This window comes from Bos taurus, chromosome 9, assembly GCF_002263795.3.
Source record: "Bos taurus isolate L1 Dominette 01449 registration number 42190680 breed Hereford chromosome 9, ARS-UCD2.0, whole genome shotgun sequence".
Lineage (NCBI taxonomy): Eukaryota > Metazoa > Chordata > Mammalia > Artiodactyla > Bovidae > Bos > Bos taurus.
The window spans coordinates 92,007,047-92,026,308 of NC_037336.1; the positions used below are offsets into that span (position 1 = coordinate 92,007,047).

The 19,262-nt window shown below is 41.8% G+C and overlaps 1 protein-coding gene across 1 annotated transcript in view; it reads right to left on the reverse strand.

Annotated features, from left to right (window-relative positions):
* The window catches only part of NOX3 (NADPH oxidase 3), a 66,066-nt gene that overhangs the window by 8,268 nt on the left and 38,536 nt on the right, over nucleotides 1–19,262 (reverse strand). The window contains exons 11-12 of the mRNA NM_001191333.1: nucleotides 8,969–9,115; nucleotides 3,949–4,073 (exon numbers count right to left, since the gene is read on the reverse strand). Coding sequence (NP_001178262.1) covers nucleotides 3,949–4,073; nucleotides 8,969–9,115 — 272 coding nt within the window. The remainder of the gene's footprint in view (nucleotides 1–3,948; nucleotides 4,074–8,968; nucleotides 9,116–19,262) is intronic.

Sequence of the window (19,262 nt, forward strand, 5' to 3'; positions counted from 1 at the left end):
CCCAAGGCAATGAGAAAAGTGACAGCTATATGATTTTCCCACTTTCAAAATGTTCCCTACTCCTCACTCCCTGCAAAATCAGACAGACTCAATTCTCAGCACAATGCAATGTGATTTTGGAGGTAGAGTTTGTGCAAACACAGTTCTACCCTCCATCTCTTGATGCTGTGTTTCTGGTTTACACCTTTCTGAGGGAAGGGAGATAATTAAATGGTTTGTTCTGAAAGGTCTTCTTACTGGGATGTAAACTTCATGTGTAACACAAATAAACAAATACAGTGTGAAGCATCAATAAGGGACAATCAAAGCTATGGTTTTTCCAGTAGTAATGTATGAAAGTGAGAGTTGGACCATAAAGTTGGAGCACTGAAGAACTGACGCTTTTGAACTTTGGTGTTGGAGAAGACTCTCGAGAGTCCCTTGGACAGCAAGGAGATCAAACCAGTCAATCCTAAAGAAAGTCAACTCTGAATATTCATTGGAAGGACTGATGCTGAAGCTGAATCTCCAATACTTTGCCACCTGATGCGAAGAACCAATTTATTGGAAAAGACCCTGATGCTGGGAAAGATTGAAAGAGAAGTGGGCAGCAAGAGGAGAAGAGGGCAGCAGAGGATGAGATGGTTAGAGAGCATCACTCACTCGATGGACATGAATTTGAGCAAACTCTGGGAGATGGGGAGGACAGAAGAACCTAGTATGCTACAGTCCAAGGAGTCACAGAGAGTCAAACATGACTTAACAATTGAACAACAACAAAAACAGCACAGAAAAGAGCAGTCTTATCTATAAAAGCTTAAAGACAAAGATACACATGTCCCTGTCAAAAGTCTACAGTGTGGGAATGTTAGTTCCAAGATAATTGAAAACTGAGTGTAAAACATTTATCAGATGAATAATTTTTTTTCCAAAGGAAGAACATAGCAACCTGATCCATGGCCTCCTGGATCATGCCAGGAACAGTGTCTGCAGTCTCAGGGCCTTGGTACATGCTGCCCTTTTGCTTTTTCCCAGTTGCCCACATGGCACACTTGCCAGCTCCTTACCTCCTTCAGGTCTTTCCTCAAAAGTGGAAACTATTCTTTAAACAAAAACAATATTAGGACATGCTACTTCCAAGACCTGTAGATGATGTGGGTTCAGAACAATGACTGATTTAGACAATATATATAAATAACAACAAAATCTTTGTATTAGTGCTTTGTACTTCACCAAGTTTTTCAACATACTATGCATTTTTAAATTATGAAAATAAAAATGTGAATGTATAGAATCATGCATGTTTTACACTGGGCCCCAAAAGCTCAAACAAACTCCCTTGTTTGTCACATAGTCAGTATCTTCCAGAATCAGAAAACACAGCCTTCACTCTTGTCTTATGGTCCGAAAGCAAATGCTCTTCCTCTTCTACGATGAAGTTTATCATATAGTAGTCATACTTAAGTTTTTTTTTATTAAAACTCATCTCACACACTAGCAAAGTAATGCTCAAAATTCTCCACGCTAGGCTTCAACAGTATGTGAACCATGAACTTCCAGATGTTCAAGCTGGATTTAGAAAAAGCAGAGGAACCAGAGATCAAATTGCCAACATCTGTTGGATCATTGAAAAAGCAAGAGAGTTCCAGAAAAACATCTACTGTGCCTCATTGACTATGCCAAAGCCTTTGACTATGTGGATCACAGAAAACTGTAAAATTCTTAAAGAGATGGGAATACCAGACCACCTTACCTGCCTCCTGAGAAATCTATATTCAGGTCAAGAAGCAACAGTTAGAACTTTACATGGAACAAGAGACTGGTTCCAAATCAGGAAAGGAGTATGTCAACGCTGTATTGTCACCCTGCTTATTTAACTTATATGCAGAGTACATCATGCGAAATGCTGGGCTGGACAAAGCAGAAGCTGGAGTCAAGATTGCTGGGAGAAATATCAGTAACCTCAGATACACAGATGACACCACCTTTATGGCAGAAAGTGAAGAAGAACTGAAGAGCCTCTTGATGAAAGTGAAAGAGGATAATGAAAAAGCTGAGACATTACCTTGCCAACAAAAGTCCATCTAGTCAAAGCTATGGTTTTTCCAGTAGTCATGTATGGATGTGAGAGTTGGACTACAAAGAAAGCTGAGCAACAAAGAATGGATGCTTTTGAACTGTGGTGTTGGAGAAGACTCTTGAGAGTCCCTTGGACTGCAAGGAGATCAAACCAGTCCATCTTAAAGGAGATCAGTCCTGAATATTCATTGGAAGGACTGATGCTGAAGCTGGAACTCCAATACTTTGGCCACCTGATACGAAGAACTGACTCATTGGAAAAGAACCTGGGAAAAGATGCTTGGAAAGGTTGAAGGCAGAAGGAGAAGGGGACAACAGAGAATGAGATGGTTGAATGGCATCACTGACTCAATGGACATGAGTTTAGCAAGCTCTGGGAGTTGGTGATGGACAGGGATGTCTGGTGTGCTGCAGTCCATGGGGTTGCAGGGAGTCGGACACAACTGAGAGACTGAACTGAACTGAGTTGAACTAATAGTTGATAATGATAGCAGCTAACACTGAACTCAGAGCAGTGTTTTAGGCCCTTTAAAATTCACACAGTTAATCCTCACAGAAGCCTAGGAGGTAAACAGTTTTACTATTTGCAGTTTACGGAGAAGGGGATAGTCAGAGCCAAGTTAAATAATCTGTTCAAGGTAAATTGGTATTAATGATGGAGCCAGGATTTACAATCAGGTTCTCAGACTCCTAAATTCCTGCTTGGTTTTAGAATATTTTTTTCTGCTTTGCAAGATATGCTTTAGGTACAGTTTACAGTTTGGCATAAGTGAATTCTCCAGTTGAGTAATCACAGATCAATTGTGTTTACCCAAGATTTCTTGAAGGCATGGGCAGTTTAAGAAATACCATCTTCTGGACCTAGAGATTATCATGCTAGGTGAAGTAAGTCAGAAAGAGAAAGACAAATACCATATGCTAGCATTTGTATGTAGAACCTAAAATACGACACAAATGAACATACCTATGAAACAGGAACAACTCACAGATGCAGAGAACAGATTTCTGGTTGCCAAAGAGTAGGAAGATGGGGAATGGAAGGTTTGCTAGTTAGGGATTAGCAGATGCAAACTACTATATGTGTAGTATGAATAAACCACAAGGTCCTACTCTATGGTACAGGGAACTATATTTAGTAGCCTGTGACAATCCATAATGGAAAAGATTATGAAACAGAATGTATATATATAACTGAGACACTTTGCTATACAGCAGAAACTAACACAACATTGTGCATCAACTGTACTCCAATAACAATTAATTTAAAAAATAAATAAAGATAAGTATAATCCCTAAATTTTTTTCAGCTCTATTTCTTTCGGCCCACAAATAATCCATCCTAAAAATCTAATGCAAAGACATAGTAGAGGCTGGTTTGATAAGTAAATAAATAAATCAAAATTAAAAAGGGATACCATCTTCAATTGAGTTTACGTATTAAAAATTTTAGGGCTTCCCTGGTAGCTCAGTGGTAAAGAATCCACCTGCTAATGCAGGTGACGTGGGTTTGATCCCTGGATTGGGAAGATCCCCTGGAGAAGGAAATGGCAACCCACTCCAGTATTCTTGCCTGGGAAATGCCATGGACAGAGAGCTACAGTCTACGGGGTTGTCAAAGATTCAGATCTGACTTAACGACCAAACAACAACAATGGAAATTTCAATGCAGTTGACACTTGCCAGATGTTGTAAGATGGTCATGCATAGGTTTGTGCTTCCTGAAATATCCCACGATTACTTTTTCTAAGGTCAATGTTTTACCTCTAAACAAGAGGCCCACTGCTGTGGATTAACTGGTTTGTGCTCGAGAGCTGCTTTCCATTCCCGCAGTGATGGAGACTGTGTCTCTCCTGGAGACTCCCAAGAAGCAGAGGAGAGAGAGCTGCTCACCTGGGGTGACTGAAGGCGACCTGCTGGAACTCATGATTCCAGTTGGGTCTTCCATAGTAGGTTTTCTGCCTTAATCCTGTAATCACATCAGCATTTTCATCCCAATGTAAAGCTATGTGAAAGGCCTAAAGTAAAAATTGTGGTATCAGATGGGTGTTCAGAGGGGGAAAAAAATCTTTAATAAATAAGGATGATGTAATTATGCTCATTTGTAGATTTAACACACAATTATTTTTTATGGGAAATTCTTTGTATTCCACCTGGGCACTATTGAAACAAAGTGCCTTCTATGTGGTTGACATGCAGAAATGTGAGCCTGGAAAGATTTTTCTTGAGAGGATGCAGGTAATACAGTGAAAAGGGGTAAGGGAAAGCAGACACTAAGCTACCTTTTTCCTGCCAAATTTCTCAAAAATTAATCTATAGCTCTGCCCCTGTTCACTTCACAGTAAACCTTAGGGATCTGAGAAGGGCCCTGACAGATTAAAGTGATAGAAAATGCCTAGAGTGAAGCTGGATTTTACAGTTAGATCTGCCTTTTGGAGTGAAATGATCTGTGTTCAAGTTCAAATGCTAGGAGGATGTTGAGTCTGGCAGGCAGAGCAGGTTGCCAGACCTAGTAAGGGGCAAGATTAGAGCTCTGTGGCCAACAGTTTGTCTTTAAATTGCACAAAAGCACCCAGGCATCAAGCAGTTGATAAGTAAGAGCCTGGGGCATAGCCATGCCTAGTGATGAGTTTATAAATTGCTATCATCTGTTTCAGCCCATGCTGAACTCTGATAGGTAAGAAGGATTCTTGCTTCCTAACTCCTGAGATCTGTGTTTGCTCTGCTCAGGCCCCTCCAAAACTCTTGAGCTCATGGGTTTTACCCTTGGGTACTTCATTTGTTCAATTCCTCTGACCAGTTGGAGTAGCAGCACTGCAGGGCCCAACTCTTACCCCATGATCCTGCAAGACTGGCTTCCCTGGCATGTTTCTCATCAGTCTAGAAAGCAGACAGGGATAAGGAGGCTGGGCCCTAACAAGCCAGTAGATGATGGAGACTTTGGTGGAGTCACAGAAATCCAGGCTGCAAGGAGTTGCCATTAGGTAAGTCTGAGCCCAGGTAGCAGGGCTACTGTAGGAATTGAGCTTGGGAAGAGGACTTCAGGCAAGAGAGGGAAAACTGGCAAACATCAGGCAGTGCCCTCTTCTTAGGCAGGTTTAGACAGAGAGTAAAGCATAAAATAGAAGACAAGGGTTCAAGGCTAAGAACAGAAGTGGTAGTTGAGGACTGGGTCTTGGAAACTGGCAGAAGTCCCATTATTAGAACTGGAACTCAAGGTCAGAGTTGTATCGGCCTCCAGATTAGAATGGAATTTTTGTGTCCCCACAGCCCTTTTGCTAACCCTAGAGGAAAGTGGTTCCAGCAGTGGGTGGAAGAATAAGCAGGGACAGTCGATTCCCTTTTTGACTAAGTGCCAAATCTAATGAGCAACTCAGGCCTTATTCTTCTTGGCTTCTCTACCATGTGGCCAAGCACTGCTTCTTGATTCTATTTTCATTACAAAATCCTAGTTCTTCTACTTCTCTCTTGTTCTTGTTCTGATTGAAGAAACAGTAATTGTTATTTTGTTATCCTATTCCCCTGTCTCCATATGGGAAGACTGCCTTCCCAGTCTCTAGCTCAGCTCTCTGAATCTCCTTCAGACCACTACTCCCCAAAGAACTTCCATTTTCACAACCCAATTAGCATCACCTACATAGGTGAATCAAACTTTCTCTCCCAAACTGTCATCTTCCTACCCGAGTAGAGGACTGCATCTTAAACTCCCCAAACTTATTTCTGTGTAGAATTCTTCCTGTACCTTCAAATTGGCTGTCCTAGCTAAAAATGAATTATTACACTTTGCAAATAATTTGTGACCTCAAGTTACTTCCACCTACAATCGTTAAGTGATTGCCCTAGGCAGGCAGAATGTTATGAATCTGAGTACAAAGAAGAAAGAGAGAAGGTCTCTGCTCTGTGAGGAACTGGTCATTGGAGGAAGGGACAGACCATGTGCACAATTGTGCTTAGTCATTTCAGTAGTGTCCGACTCTTTGTGACCCCATGGAGTGTAGCTGCCTCCTCTCTTCCGCAGGCTCCTCTGTCCACGGGGATTCTCCAGGTTAGAATATGGGAGTGGGTTGTCATGCCTTCCTCCAGGGGATCTTCCCAACCCAGGGATGGAACCCAGGTCTCCCGCATTGCAGGTGGCTTCTTTACCAGCTGAGCCCCCAGGGAAGCCCATGTGCACAAATACTATGATCTGAACCACCCGCAGTGAACTGGAGACCTAAGTTAACCTCAAATAATTTTAACTAAGAGAACTGGGGAAGGCCTTTGTGGGAACTGGGCTTTAAAGGATGATTCCGTGCAGTAGGCAGCAGGAGAGACAGACAGGTGGTGCTAGTGATAAAGAATCCACCTGCCAATGCAGGAGACTCAAGGGACGTGGGCTCAATCCCTGACGGGGGAAGATCCCCTGGAGAAGGGAATGGCAACCCACTCCAGTATTCTTGCCTGGAGAATCCCATGGACAGAGGAGCCTGGCAGGCTATAGTCCCTGGGGTCTCAAAGAGTCAGACATGACTGAGGCGCTTTAACATTGCATTGGAGGGAAAGGAAAGAGTGTGAGGGGAGATGGAAGCAAGAAAGTCCTTGGTGTGATTGGAGAACACACACTTTTTGGTGGCTCTGGGGCCAGTGGCGAATGACAGGAATTGTATAGAACAAGGGGGTTGCTGTCAGGTCAGGGTCAGGGGGTGCCTGGAGGTATTTGCTAAGTTTGGGTATTGTTCAATAGAAAAAAGATTTTTTTCATTTCCGACCATAATACTCTCCAGCTACCCATCACTGGTGTTCAACATTTGGAATTATATTTGCTCCATATTTCTCTTCCCAATGTTCAATTAATCTCCAAACACTGTTGATTTGCCCTTCATAATACCTTTTCCATCTGTCCCTTCTGTTCTTGTCATTCTGCCACTTTGAGGTTGTTGAATTCAGTTTAACAATTGGCTGTTTCTAAAACAGCCTCTTGATTCCTGACTGACAGCATGTACCAATTATTTTGTCCTGAAATTTAAGCATCTCGAGAATTTCCAACATGTCATGGCAAAAATTTAAGAACGTGTCGATTTTAGTTTACTATTTTCAGAAGAAAAGTATCTCTTACAGTGTACTTTTGGAAGTGGCAGCCATGCGATGGGGCAGAGCTGTGTTGTCACAGAATCAAACAGAGCCTGCATCTTGCACCTTCCAAATGACTGGGATTGCCTAGGTGGACACTCAAAATCAATCCACCATAGAAGCAGAAGAGCAAGCACCGGACCAGAAAGCAGAAGACAAAGGCTGTGTTTGCACTTCACCAAACGGATCACTAGTCAAAAATCCCACTTGAAAGAAAAGTGTTTTTCTGGAAAATATAATTTACATTATTTAATTCATGAAGGTGTTTCGAGTCTAGTTCCCAAGAAATCTCTATTTCAAAGTACCCCAGAGGAATAAATATTTAAGGCTGACTGCAAATAAGACCCTATAAAAACATTTAGCAACTGAATTTCAAGCAAAATCTTATTCATTTTCAGAAACACAGAGTCAAATTACAGTGATATTCTATAGGGCCAAAGTGTGTGTGTGTGTGTGTGTGTGTGTGTGTGTGAGAGAGAGAGAGAGAGAGAGAGAGAGAGAGAGAGACAAAGAATCAGGAGTGCATTCATTTGTAAATTTAGTGACTAATGCAAATCTCTGGCTCAAACATGCTTTCCTTAAATATCTACAGTAACTGTCACAGAAGTGCTGATTAGGACATAGATGTCATAGCCTAGTAATCACTTCATCACATTACTGTTGGCTTCCACATTAACGAAGTTTCAGCCTTAATAGTATTGAATAATAACTGCTACATTTTAAATGTTTTCTAACTTCCCTCATAGCTCAGTTGGTAAAGAATCTGCCTGCAATGCAGGAGATCTGGGTTGGGAAGATCCTCTGGAAAAGGAAATGGCAACCCACTCCAGTATTCTCACCTGGAGAATCCCATGGACAGAGGAGCAGGCTATAGTCCATGGGATCGCAAGAGCTGGACATGACTTAGAGACTAAACCACCACTACAGTAATCACTTCATCACTTCGTTGTTAGCTTTCACATTAGAGAAGTTACAAAACATTTAAAATGTAGCAGTTATCATTCAATACTATTAGCACTGAAACACTACAATAGTGCAATATTTTGATATATAGTACATTACTTTTGGTAAACCTAACTTTAATATGGCGTACCCACTCCAGTGTTCTTGCCTGGAGAATCCCAGGGACAGAGGAGCCTGGTGGGCTGCCGTCTATGGGGTCGCACAGAGTCGGACACGACTGAAGTGACTTAGCAGCAGCAGCAATACGTATTAATGGACAAGGCAGAACATCTGTTCTAACAGAAGATCATTTTGATCTTAGGTGTATAAACATACATGCAAGCAATTTCTAAGAATGCCTTAAGAAAAATAAATCTCTAGATAAATCATATATTCATATTTATTTTCTGTAGGAACAATTATTTTTTGTAGGAACTCACAAGTTTTACAATACAAAATGCTGAATGTCAACATCTGCGAATTTTTTCTGTTTGAACAGCTCAAAGCATAGAATTAGAACCAATTGAGAGCTCAGGACAATAGAGCTAATCCACAATGTCTGCTTGACAATACTAAATTTCAAAGGCAATTTCCAATGACGTAATTTTTCTTGAGTTTCCAAACTTGGAATCTTCTCACCTTGATCAAGTTCTTTTCTAATCTCCTTTTCTATTCCTTTTATTGCTATAATGTGAATAGCTCTACTCTGGCTTTATTTTATTCTCCTCTTTTCTTTTAAAGAACATAAAAACAATACTTTCAGGCTACCTGATAATCGTAGAGCTTACTACTGAAATTATTCATCTTTGCTCTATCATAACACAAATTAGATAATATTGCCCATTCTGAATCTTATCAATACCTGGTTTTCATCCCAGCCAGTAAGGAATATATGATAACTCAGAAAGTGAGCTTTCCCTTGCTCACTCATCTTTGTTTCCAGTGCGAGTAAGAGATCAGCAAACCACTCAAAGGCTCCTGGATCTCTGCAAATCCAATAGAAATACACCTGTCAAGAGAGAGAGCAAGAAAACAGATTGGTCTATCTTTTCACAACATGCCAATAATCACAGACTACTTAGCCTCCATTAAATTATTTGAGTCCAAATGGGCACTTCTACAAAATAACATGCTTCTCTCTGCCAGTGAACAGTTACACTGTGATTTCTTTAGAGAACACTCACCTTGTGTTTGAAAAGGCCCAGAATGAATTCAGAGTCAGGCGCCTGTGGGTTGTTGCCGGTTTCTCTGGATGAGGATCAATTTACCCCATTCTTACATATGTGCTGAGTCTGAACGAGGTTAATAATCATAACTAGCTGTGCCTTTCACTGCTTCATAAAGGGGGATAAACCATTAGACCAATCCTATTCATCTTTACTTGTGGTCTAAGTTCTGGATTTAGACCTTCTTCTCCAGAGACACAAAGGCTTGTTCACTAATTGACTTCACCAGTCATGACCTCTAGAGGGTGAAGATTATGGTAACTGCAGAATCAACCTTGCAGACCAGAAGTTTGCTCTCAACCAGACATATTAGTGTCCAAGGAGGCTGGTGGGTGGCGTCAGTGGTCTTGTGTCAACTGCTATAATGAAATGATGTTGAAGAACATTTTTTCTTTCTTTAACTCTCTGTATTTAGCAAAGGGCGTGTGACAGGTAGCAGTTTGAGTTTGCTAAAACCAAGGCTCAGCCTTGTACTTTGGGTTTCAGATAATTATATCTAGAAGAAACCATAGGAGATAGGTCTATTAATTCTCCTATTTTTCTCACACTCCTACCCACTACTGCCTACTGCTCTTTGCTGCACCCCCTCCCCAAAGAGATGCTGCTTAACAAGATAGAGGAGAGGGCCAGCCTGATCTCCACCAGGAAATATCGCCTCCAATAGCCAGTGTTCTCGCCCTCCCCTCCCTGCATCTCACCATCATCACATTATGAAACTTCCAGACAAGATTTAATTAGCAGATCATATTCATGAGGAAAAGAAAAATCACAGAATGTGTTTCAAGGCTAAGCATCTTGCCTATTCTCTCCAGGTCTGTGCAGGAATTTATTAAATTAATAGTCAGGAACAAAAGTTCAGAGCCTCCCTATTTGTTGGACAGTTGCTGCTTGGAAGGGCACTTGGAATCTTAACCTCAGGACAAACAGTAGCTCCTAGGCGTGTTCCCCCCTCCCAGCCCAAGACGAGCTTCTTCTCATTTTTGTCTCAGTCCACCGGCCCCTCTGGTGATCGTTCATCTACCAATGCCTACTCTATGTCAAGAGTGTTCTTGGCTCTGGAACTAGAAGAGCAGACAAAAGAGCCAATAATTCCCTGTCCTCGTGGAGTATGCATTTTAGAGGGAGAAAAATATGATGGTGATAAGTGAATAAGTGAAATATAGGCCACATCAGAGGGTGATTGGTCCTACAGAGAAACGAAGACAGGCTGGAACATCCTGCGGTATTAAGTCAAGGACAGGGGACATTTGAGCCCGGCCATGGAGGAAGTTGAAGGGTTGGGAGAGCAACAGAGTACAGAGGTCCAGGGCAGGAGCTCTTGGGTGGGCGGGGGGTGGGGGTAAAGTGAGGCTGCTGGAGGCAGCAAGAGGTGAGGTCTGAGGGGGAGGCAGGAGGTGCAGGCGGGGGGCTGTAGGGCCATCTTGACTTTTACTCTGAGTCACAGGGCAAGACACTGCAGGCTGCTCAGGGGGGAAGACGTCATCTGAGGAAGGGCCCGGGAAGGACCACTCTGGCGGCATCTTGAGGATGGACTGGGGGGTGTATGGGGGCGAGGGAGCGGAAGGAAGGGAGAATGGAGGCCGGGAAGCTGACTTTATGTCCTATGAGGCTGATACTGCTATCTTCTTTCCACTTTGTGAGGTGCCTCATTTAAATTATTATTTCCAAACCTCGGCCCCCAGCCTTTGGCTCACTGGGCTCCCCATGGAAACGAAAACCCTGACTGAATTTAATGCCATTCTCATCTATGATCCTTCTCCTCCCTGCCCCCTGGTAGGTTGTTTTATCTGAGAACATTAATGGTGGCATTTGGTATAAAACAAACATCATTGACGTATTTTCTACTATTTTCACTCTTTAAGAAACATGCTAAAAATATACTCATCTAGGAAATAAACAAAAGTATCATTTAAAAAAAAAGAGAACTTCTCATTTCAAATCCAGTTCCAATCACCCTTACTTGAAAAACAGTCACATCTCAGCTTCCTCCACTTACTGACCCTTATTCTTTCAAACAGAAATCATTCCTGTCCTTGCTTTTTTGTGGCTTAGCTGTGTGTCAGTGTTCTGAGGGTTTGCCAAGCCTTTTATACTTTTTTGCTTCCTTGTAATGGCTTTGTGTGTTTTTCCCTCTGTAATTGACTCATCGGTGACACTGGGCGGCTTTGGTGCAGGAGGCAATGGAAGGGCACTGAATGGGCCCAGGAGAAGTGCTTCAGGCAGAGAAAGGAGAAGACGGACTTTGAACGGAGGCAAAGCGTATTTACTTTGCTTCCCTTTCATCTTTCTAATGTTGAGGGACGCTCGCTGTGAAGGGACAAACGGTCCCACCTCTGCATTTCCTCCCGTAGGAAGGGTCTGGTCAACGCTAGAACAAATGTCCCAAACAATAGGCTGCACGTCTGTGATCTGTGCTTCCCAACCCTCACCCCGCCCCAGTCTCCAAAAATAAAACCACCCTAAAATCAGTTACCCGAATAAAGCACGGCTTTCAGGATTCTACAGTGAATAACAGAGGCCTAAAATACCTCAGGTAACTTTAAAAGGTTTTGTTACACAGAAAGTCGTCCTCGGTAAAATGATGAAAGTTCTGAACTTTTGTAGTAATGAAGTTCTTTCTTTTACAGGACTCAGCCCACACATTTCTGTGGACCTAACGGATCCCCAGACGTGATAGGGGACGGCTCCAGGATGGTGTCACAGAGTTGGGGAACTCTGTGCGCATGTGGCCTGTCACAGGCCTCTGCTTCCACTTTGTTCCCGGCGTGAGCCACCAGACAAACTCCGTTGCAGCCAATCTTGGGGTGCCTGGGTCCCAGCTCCAGCCCATCCCCAGCTTCCCTGCAGCCTGGGCTTCTCTTTAAGAGTGTTTGACCCAGGTCATCTGGACCCAGTGGGAAATGGCCCTGTGCTATTTTTGGATACACAGTTCTAGAAAATGTATTAAGGAAAGCTACTTGTCTATTTTACTACCAGAGCTCCAGACTCTTCCATCAGAGGTTCTCGTGCCATGGCCTGGTTAGTTACTCACAGACACGGAACACGGCAGAGGACACACCCTCAAATACAACCTTTAGACCCAAATCGATTTCCTGAGGGTGGAATGGGGCTAAAAATTATCTATCTATGACCCAGGGTCCCTCCAAGGGGCTTTTTCCTTTCCAAGAAAGGAAACTAAACATGGTAACCAAACATTGTGAACCCGGGAGTCCTGCAAGCTGCCCTGTTTCCTGACTTCACTACCTTCAAGCTGTGTAACTGGGAGCAGATTATGTAATTTGAGCCTAGATGATCACATACTAAAATGGCAAAAAACAAACAAACAAACAAACAAAAAACACTCAGACAAAAACACTGAACAATCATTCACAAGATTATTTTGAAGATGAAAGGGTAGGTTTCACCGAAGCATTTAGCTCTAAGTCTAATGGATACAGGAAGTGCTCTGCCGTGTGAGATGTGAGCTGAGATACTGCCGCCATCTCAATGGCATCTGGCCTAGCTTACGGAATGAATACCACATGATGATATTAGAGAGCAAAGGGGTCATCTGCCTTACTTAGGGGTCTGTGTCCCCACCGTCACTCCTGAATTATAAAGATGGTGGTCATCCACAGGAAGTGCAACCAAATTTTATCTCCAGCACCAGTCTCAAAGCCTCAGCAGTGCTCATCATCACGCAGTTCTGAAAGAGGAACACATTCACTAGTGAAACGTGCCTCAGGCTCCACGTGCTCAACACACAGTAAGGTGATTTATAGGGCCTGGGTTGACCTCCTCCCCCAGGAGGCCAGGGGAATTGCACTCTGAACTTGCCTCCTCCTGGGCAGCACCCTATGTTCCCTACTGTTGTGGACTGACTGTCTCTCTCCCAAATTCATGTGTTGAAAGCTTAACCCAATGTGATAATTGTGTGGCCCTTAAGAGGTGGCTAGATTTAGATGAGGTCAGGAGGGTGGGCCCCCGTGATGGGATTAGTGCCCTCATAGGAAGAGGAAGAGACCTGAGCTCCCTTTCTCTGTCATGTGAGGACACAATAAGAAGGTGGTCATCTGCAAGCCAGGAAGAGTCCTCCCAGAACCCCATCACCCTGGGCTCTGATTTCAGACTTCCAGCAAAATCCCGATCATCCTGGACTTTGATTTCAGGCTCTCAGCCTCCAGACATGTGAGAAACGTTTGTTGTTTTAAGCCACTTAGCCTTGGTGTTTTGTTACAGTAATCTGAGCTAACATTCCACACTTCATGAAATATTAACAGAACTGGTAGAAGCTCCAATGGAGGAGGGTGATGGAGACTTTTCACGGAGGGACTCATGACTGTTTTTCAAAAAGAGAACTATTGTCTCTGAAAAGATAAAGACTGAGACTGATATTTAGAAAACATAATACCTCCTCAATAAATGGTAACTATTATTGTCCTGGTTTTTATTTTGTGGTTTCTTTCGCCAAGGTCATCCTGGATGAAGACAATAGCAAACAGATTTTGAAGCAACTCGTTTTTATTGAGAAGCTTCCCTAACGTGGCTTCCACATCAAGTTTTAAAGAAGTAAAGTTATAGGATTGTTTTTCCCATTATCCATTATAAGACTAAGACCAGCCTTTGTTAATCATGTTAGCTCTTGAAAGCGAAAGTGTTAGTTGCTCAGTTGTGTCCGACTCTGTGACCTCATGAACTGTAGCCCACCAGGCTCCTCTGTCTGTGGGATTTTCCAGGAAAGGATACTGGAGTGGGTAATCATTCCCTTCTCCAGGGGCTCTTCCTGACCCAGGGATCGGACCCAGGTTTCCCGCACTGCAGGCAGATTCTTTACCATCTGAGCCAACAGGGAAGCCCATAAGAGTTTTTCTGAAAGCCATTACTGTTATTGTTAACTGTTTCATGGCCATGCTGCTGCTTTGCCTTGTGAATGGGGACTGAACTTCATTGTGCCTCAGTTTGTTCTAATACTTGTTAGACAACCAAAATGTTCATTAATACTAGAATGATTAAATCAATTGTGAGACAGTTATACTACAGAATTCACTGAAGGCACTAAATAAAATAAAATCAATAAATAGGCATTGACACCTGAAGGAGCTCCAGGCCATGTTAGAATGAGAAACAGAAACATAAATTGCGCATCTTTCTCTCTCTCCTTCCTTCCCCAACCCCACATCCCTATTGTAATACTATAAAAAATAAACATATGTGTGTAGGTGTGTATGTGTACACAAATGTGCAGGAAAGGAACGGAATAAAAGGTGCTCGACTGTTTCAGATGAGAACCCTGGAGAGTCAAGTGGTTAGTTTGGGAAGGAAGGTGAATAAAGGGAGATTTTTGGTTTTTTCAAATCGCTAAACCAATTTATTTTTAAGCAGAAATGAGTTTTTAAAAAACCAGCTAAATGAAGATGATGTGTTTCATCTTAAGGGTTCCCAGAACAGTGTACTTTCCTCTCTTTAAAGCCATACTTACATTTGTTTTTTAAAAATTGAAGTACATATATATATCTATGTACTCCTGGAGAAGGAAATAGCAACCCACTGCAGTATTCCAGTATTCTTGCCTGGAGAATCCCATGGACAGAGGAGCCAAAGAGGCTACAGTTCATGGGGTCACAAAGAATTGGACATGACTGAGCAACTAACACACACACACACACACACATATGTATATATATATTTTGGATTCTTTTCCATTATGGTTTATCTAAGGATAATGACTGAATATAGTTCTCCATGCTATACAGTAGGACCTTGTTTTTTATCCATTCTATATGTAATAGCTTACATCTGCTAACCTCTCAAATCCTAGTCCAGTCCAGCTCTCCTCCAACTCCCTTGGCAACCACTGATCTGTTCTGAAGGGGGAGTTTTTTTTTTTTTTTTTGAAGGGAGATTTTTCAGTGAGTATTTTCTTTGAATCTTTTACAGTAACCCTGTAGTCATGTATAGCTTGTGTGGTTAATAAACCAAGATATTAAAAATATTAATACTGGTCACTTCCCCCACAGGGCAGTGGAGAAGGCTTCTGGGGAACTGGACTCTTTTGAGGCTGCCTAGTGAAAGATGAGATGCACGTGTGTCTCCTGGAGATGCAAGCTGGCTTCGTGCTCCCTGGTTCAATTTATCAGAACACTCAGCAGTTCTCAGAGATGATCAATTCCAGGAGTAGCCAGAGCACCAGGGTGAGGGAAAGTGAAAGTAAATAATTTCTCAAGCTAAACAGATTAAATTAAATGCATTTTTCATTCATTAGAAAAGGGAGCAGGCCCTCCTTTGTTTTATTAATATATTTAAGGAGAGTATGGATTTTTGCCTTTCTTGGCCTCTTTGCCTTGTTCCCACTGGCCCATGCTGTCTTTTTATTTGAATTATCTGTTTATTATATTAGGTTAAGAACCCAAAGGCCATTTTGCATGGGACACACTATAAATACCCATTATCACAGTTATGTATTATTGAGCTGATGAAGGAAGACAATTTATGAAGAGATTAGATTATCTCAGTTTTTCTAGAATCTATTTTATTATCATCTGAAGATTACATATGCACTTAAGAAAATGAACCACATCCTTCCGTTGGCCGTCCTCTCGCCTGACTGCACGGATGTGATACCAGGAAAACCAAATGTAGAGGCCAAAGCATTTATGTCAGCACTTGCCCCCTCCCTCCCTGTTTGTACACACCTATTCCATTCATCATTTTGACAGTTTGTACAAGCAAACTGTCCTAATTTTTTTCAAGAGCTCTTTTCACAAATTGAGTGTGATGTAGAATTAATCATCCCAGTTGGGCAGGAGTTGGGGGGCGTCTACTGCCAAGGGGCATTTTTACCCTCAGCTTCCTCCATATTGTATCACAGAGACTTCCTAGCCGCTTACACCCCCTTCCCTCATTCCCTCATCCTAAAGGAGCACTGCGTTCTCATCTGCCTCCAACTAAGTGAAGTTGGCTCTTACTGTCGGGTTGAAAATATTCCTTTAATATATTACAACTTTTACCCATTTTCTTCACAGCAGAGCATCATTATACTTATTGCTATTTTGCTTCCTTGGGACGTCTCCTCATAATCACATCTCTCTCTTCCTCTGCCCGTTCTTCCCACTATTTTAAATAAAAAACATAGCAGGAAAGAAATTTGAAAAATCCCAGCATCAAACAAAAAGTGCTACCTATGACCAAAGAAGAAGCAGGAGTTCTACTGGCTATTCTCTCACATTTTACTTAGAAGTGTTCTGGAATAGTGTATCAGAGGAGAAGGATAAAGAGATGCAGCTTGCAATGGTCACAACTAAAATAGCATTCGTGCAAATTTTTGACTATAGACTTGCAACACAAGGCTTCTATGTAAAAAAAGTCTGCTTTTATGCCAACCGGTGTTTTACACAAAAAAGAAGAAAATCTCCACCAATCACATTTAATTATTTAAGCTTAAAATTTCAGCTTTACATCTCTCTGCTGTTTTTTCCCCTTTCCTTGTTGCAAAACAGAACACTGAAAACTATGGCCCAGATCTATAATTGTGAAGATGTAGTTAGATAAGAATGCACTGCTTTGCTCTGCTGCACTCAAAAAATTATAGAGATGCTGACAGTTTAGTGGAAGGAGTAGTATTTATATCTCAAAGGCATGTGGGTGGCCCTGATGAATATTAGTTACATAAGCCTAATGATAGCTGTATTCAAACAAACACAGCATTGCTTTAAAACAGAGCAATTTCCTAAACTTTTCTCAAGCATGCAGATTTTGAGGAAGTAGATCTCAAGTGTTATTTTCAGTTTAAACTTTCAATAGCATGAAACCTCACTTCTTTCCTAAAAGAGCTTTGAAATCAAAAGCACAGTCTCCTATCCTGATCCAGTAGCTAGCCAGGTAGGGACTTTGGACCAGTCACTTGCCACTCTAAGTATTGTCAGATGCCAAGCTGAGAGGTTGAACCCTTCAGTTGCTTTTAGCTTCTTTTCTCCCATATACTACAACCTTTACATTGATTTTCAGCGGATTGTCTCAATATTACCCTCAACTTTTATAAGTCATGAAACAATTGTGTTTTATTTCCAATTCCATGGTTTCTATTCTTTGGAATAAAGATCAAAGTTCCTGTTTTATGGTTTCATGATCACTCCTTTGCCTTCCCACTGAAACAGCCTTAAGAAAATCCGTAAACAAAACCCATAAACGGAGCCCATGAGTAATAATGGAATGGTGAGTGAGGAGACAGTATTAAGATTTTGTGGGATCCTATAAGGACTTTAAGATTCTGTGGATTCTTAGAAGAATTTTTTCTATTTATGATAAAATAATCAGAATGCATTATTTTAATTATAAAGTTACTAAACATTTTGTTTAAATAAAAAAATTATTCTCAGTAACCTAGAATTTTACAGAAAATTGTGAAGAAGGCATTTTTTAATTTTGGGGGGCATGTAGACACTTATTTACTCATTGGTTTATTTAAAATTTATAGTGTATATGCATGTATAAATATATATATGTGTATATATGTACATATATACACACATATCTAATTATGAAGATATCCAGAGGAGACACACTCAAGGACTTCAGAATCTGTTAAGGGAAATAAGGTAATTTGTGAACCTTAATACAAAAAGGAAAGATAAATCATATAAAAGGGGAGCAGAGGGGTAATGGATGTTGAGAGAAGGGTCTGGCGTTGCGAGTCTGATACGAGGACGGGGTAGGCTTTTCATGTCAGCATGAGAGGGCCTGGCATGAAGTTGCTGTTGTTCAGTCGCTCAGTCACATCTGACTCCTTGTGACTCCATGGACTGCAGCACAACAGGCCTCACTGTCTTTCACCATCTCCCAGAGCTTGCTCAAACTCATGTTCATTGATCTGGTGATGCCATCCAACCATCTTATCCTCTGCAGTCCCCTTCTCCTCCTGCCTTCAATCTTTCCCAGCATCAGGGTCTTTTCTAATGAGTCAGCTCTGCATCAGGTGGCCAAAGTATTGGAACTTCAGCTTCAGCATCAGTCCTTCCAATGAATATTCAGAGTTGATTCCCTTTAGGATTGACTGGTTTGATATCTTTGCAGTCTAAGGAGCTCTCAAAAGTCTTATCCAACGCCACAGTTCAAAAGCATCAATTCTTTGGCACCCAGCCTTCTTTATGGTCTGACTCTCACATTATACATAACTATTGGAAAACCATAGCTTTGCCTATGGCACATAGTAGAGGCTGAATAAATACTCATTGAGTGAATAAGTGAATGCAAGTGAGACATACAATCCCATCACGTTCTGCATGTGAAGCATAATATGACCTTTAGTGTTATGAGAACAATGAAGCAATGAGCCTTCTGAATAAATCAGTTTGACTTGGTAGACAGTAAGAGCAAAGAGTTTACAGAGATGGAAATCAGCATAAACAATAACAAAGCTTTGCAGTGGGGTTCACATGTGTAAACAGTATCTGTTTTGCTTGCTTTATGCCCTAGGCTGAGTGTTTGTGCCCCCTCCCCCAAATTCAAATGTTGAAACCTACCCCCCGCCCCCACCCCCCGCTCCCATTTGGAGGTGAGGACTTTGGGAGGTGATTAGGTCAGGATGGTGGAGCCCTCTTGAATGACATTAGTGCCTATCAGTGTCCAAGAAACTCCCTTGCCCACTTCTGCAGTGGGAAGTTAGAGCTAGAAGATAACCTTTCATAAACCAGGAACTGGGCTCTCATCAGGCACCAAGTCTGTCAATGTGTTAACTTTGGACTTCCCAGCCTCCAGAACTGTGAGAAATACATTTCTGTTGCTTAAAGCCACCCCACCTATGGCATTTTGTTATAGAAGGTCAAACAGAGCAAGACACTTAGTTAAACTTAACTGTGGTATAAAGAGAAGAAGATGGGATTTAATAGCTTAAGAAGAAAAGTTATGACCAACCTAGATAGCATATTGAAAAGCAGAAACATTACTTTGCCAACA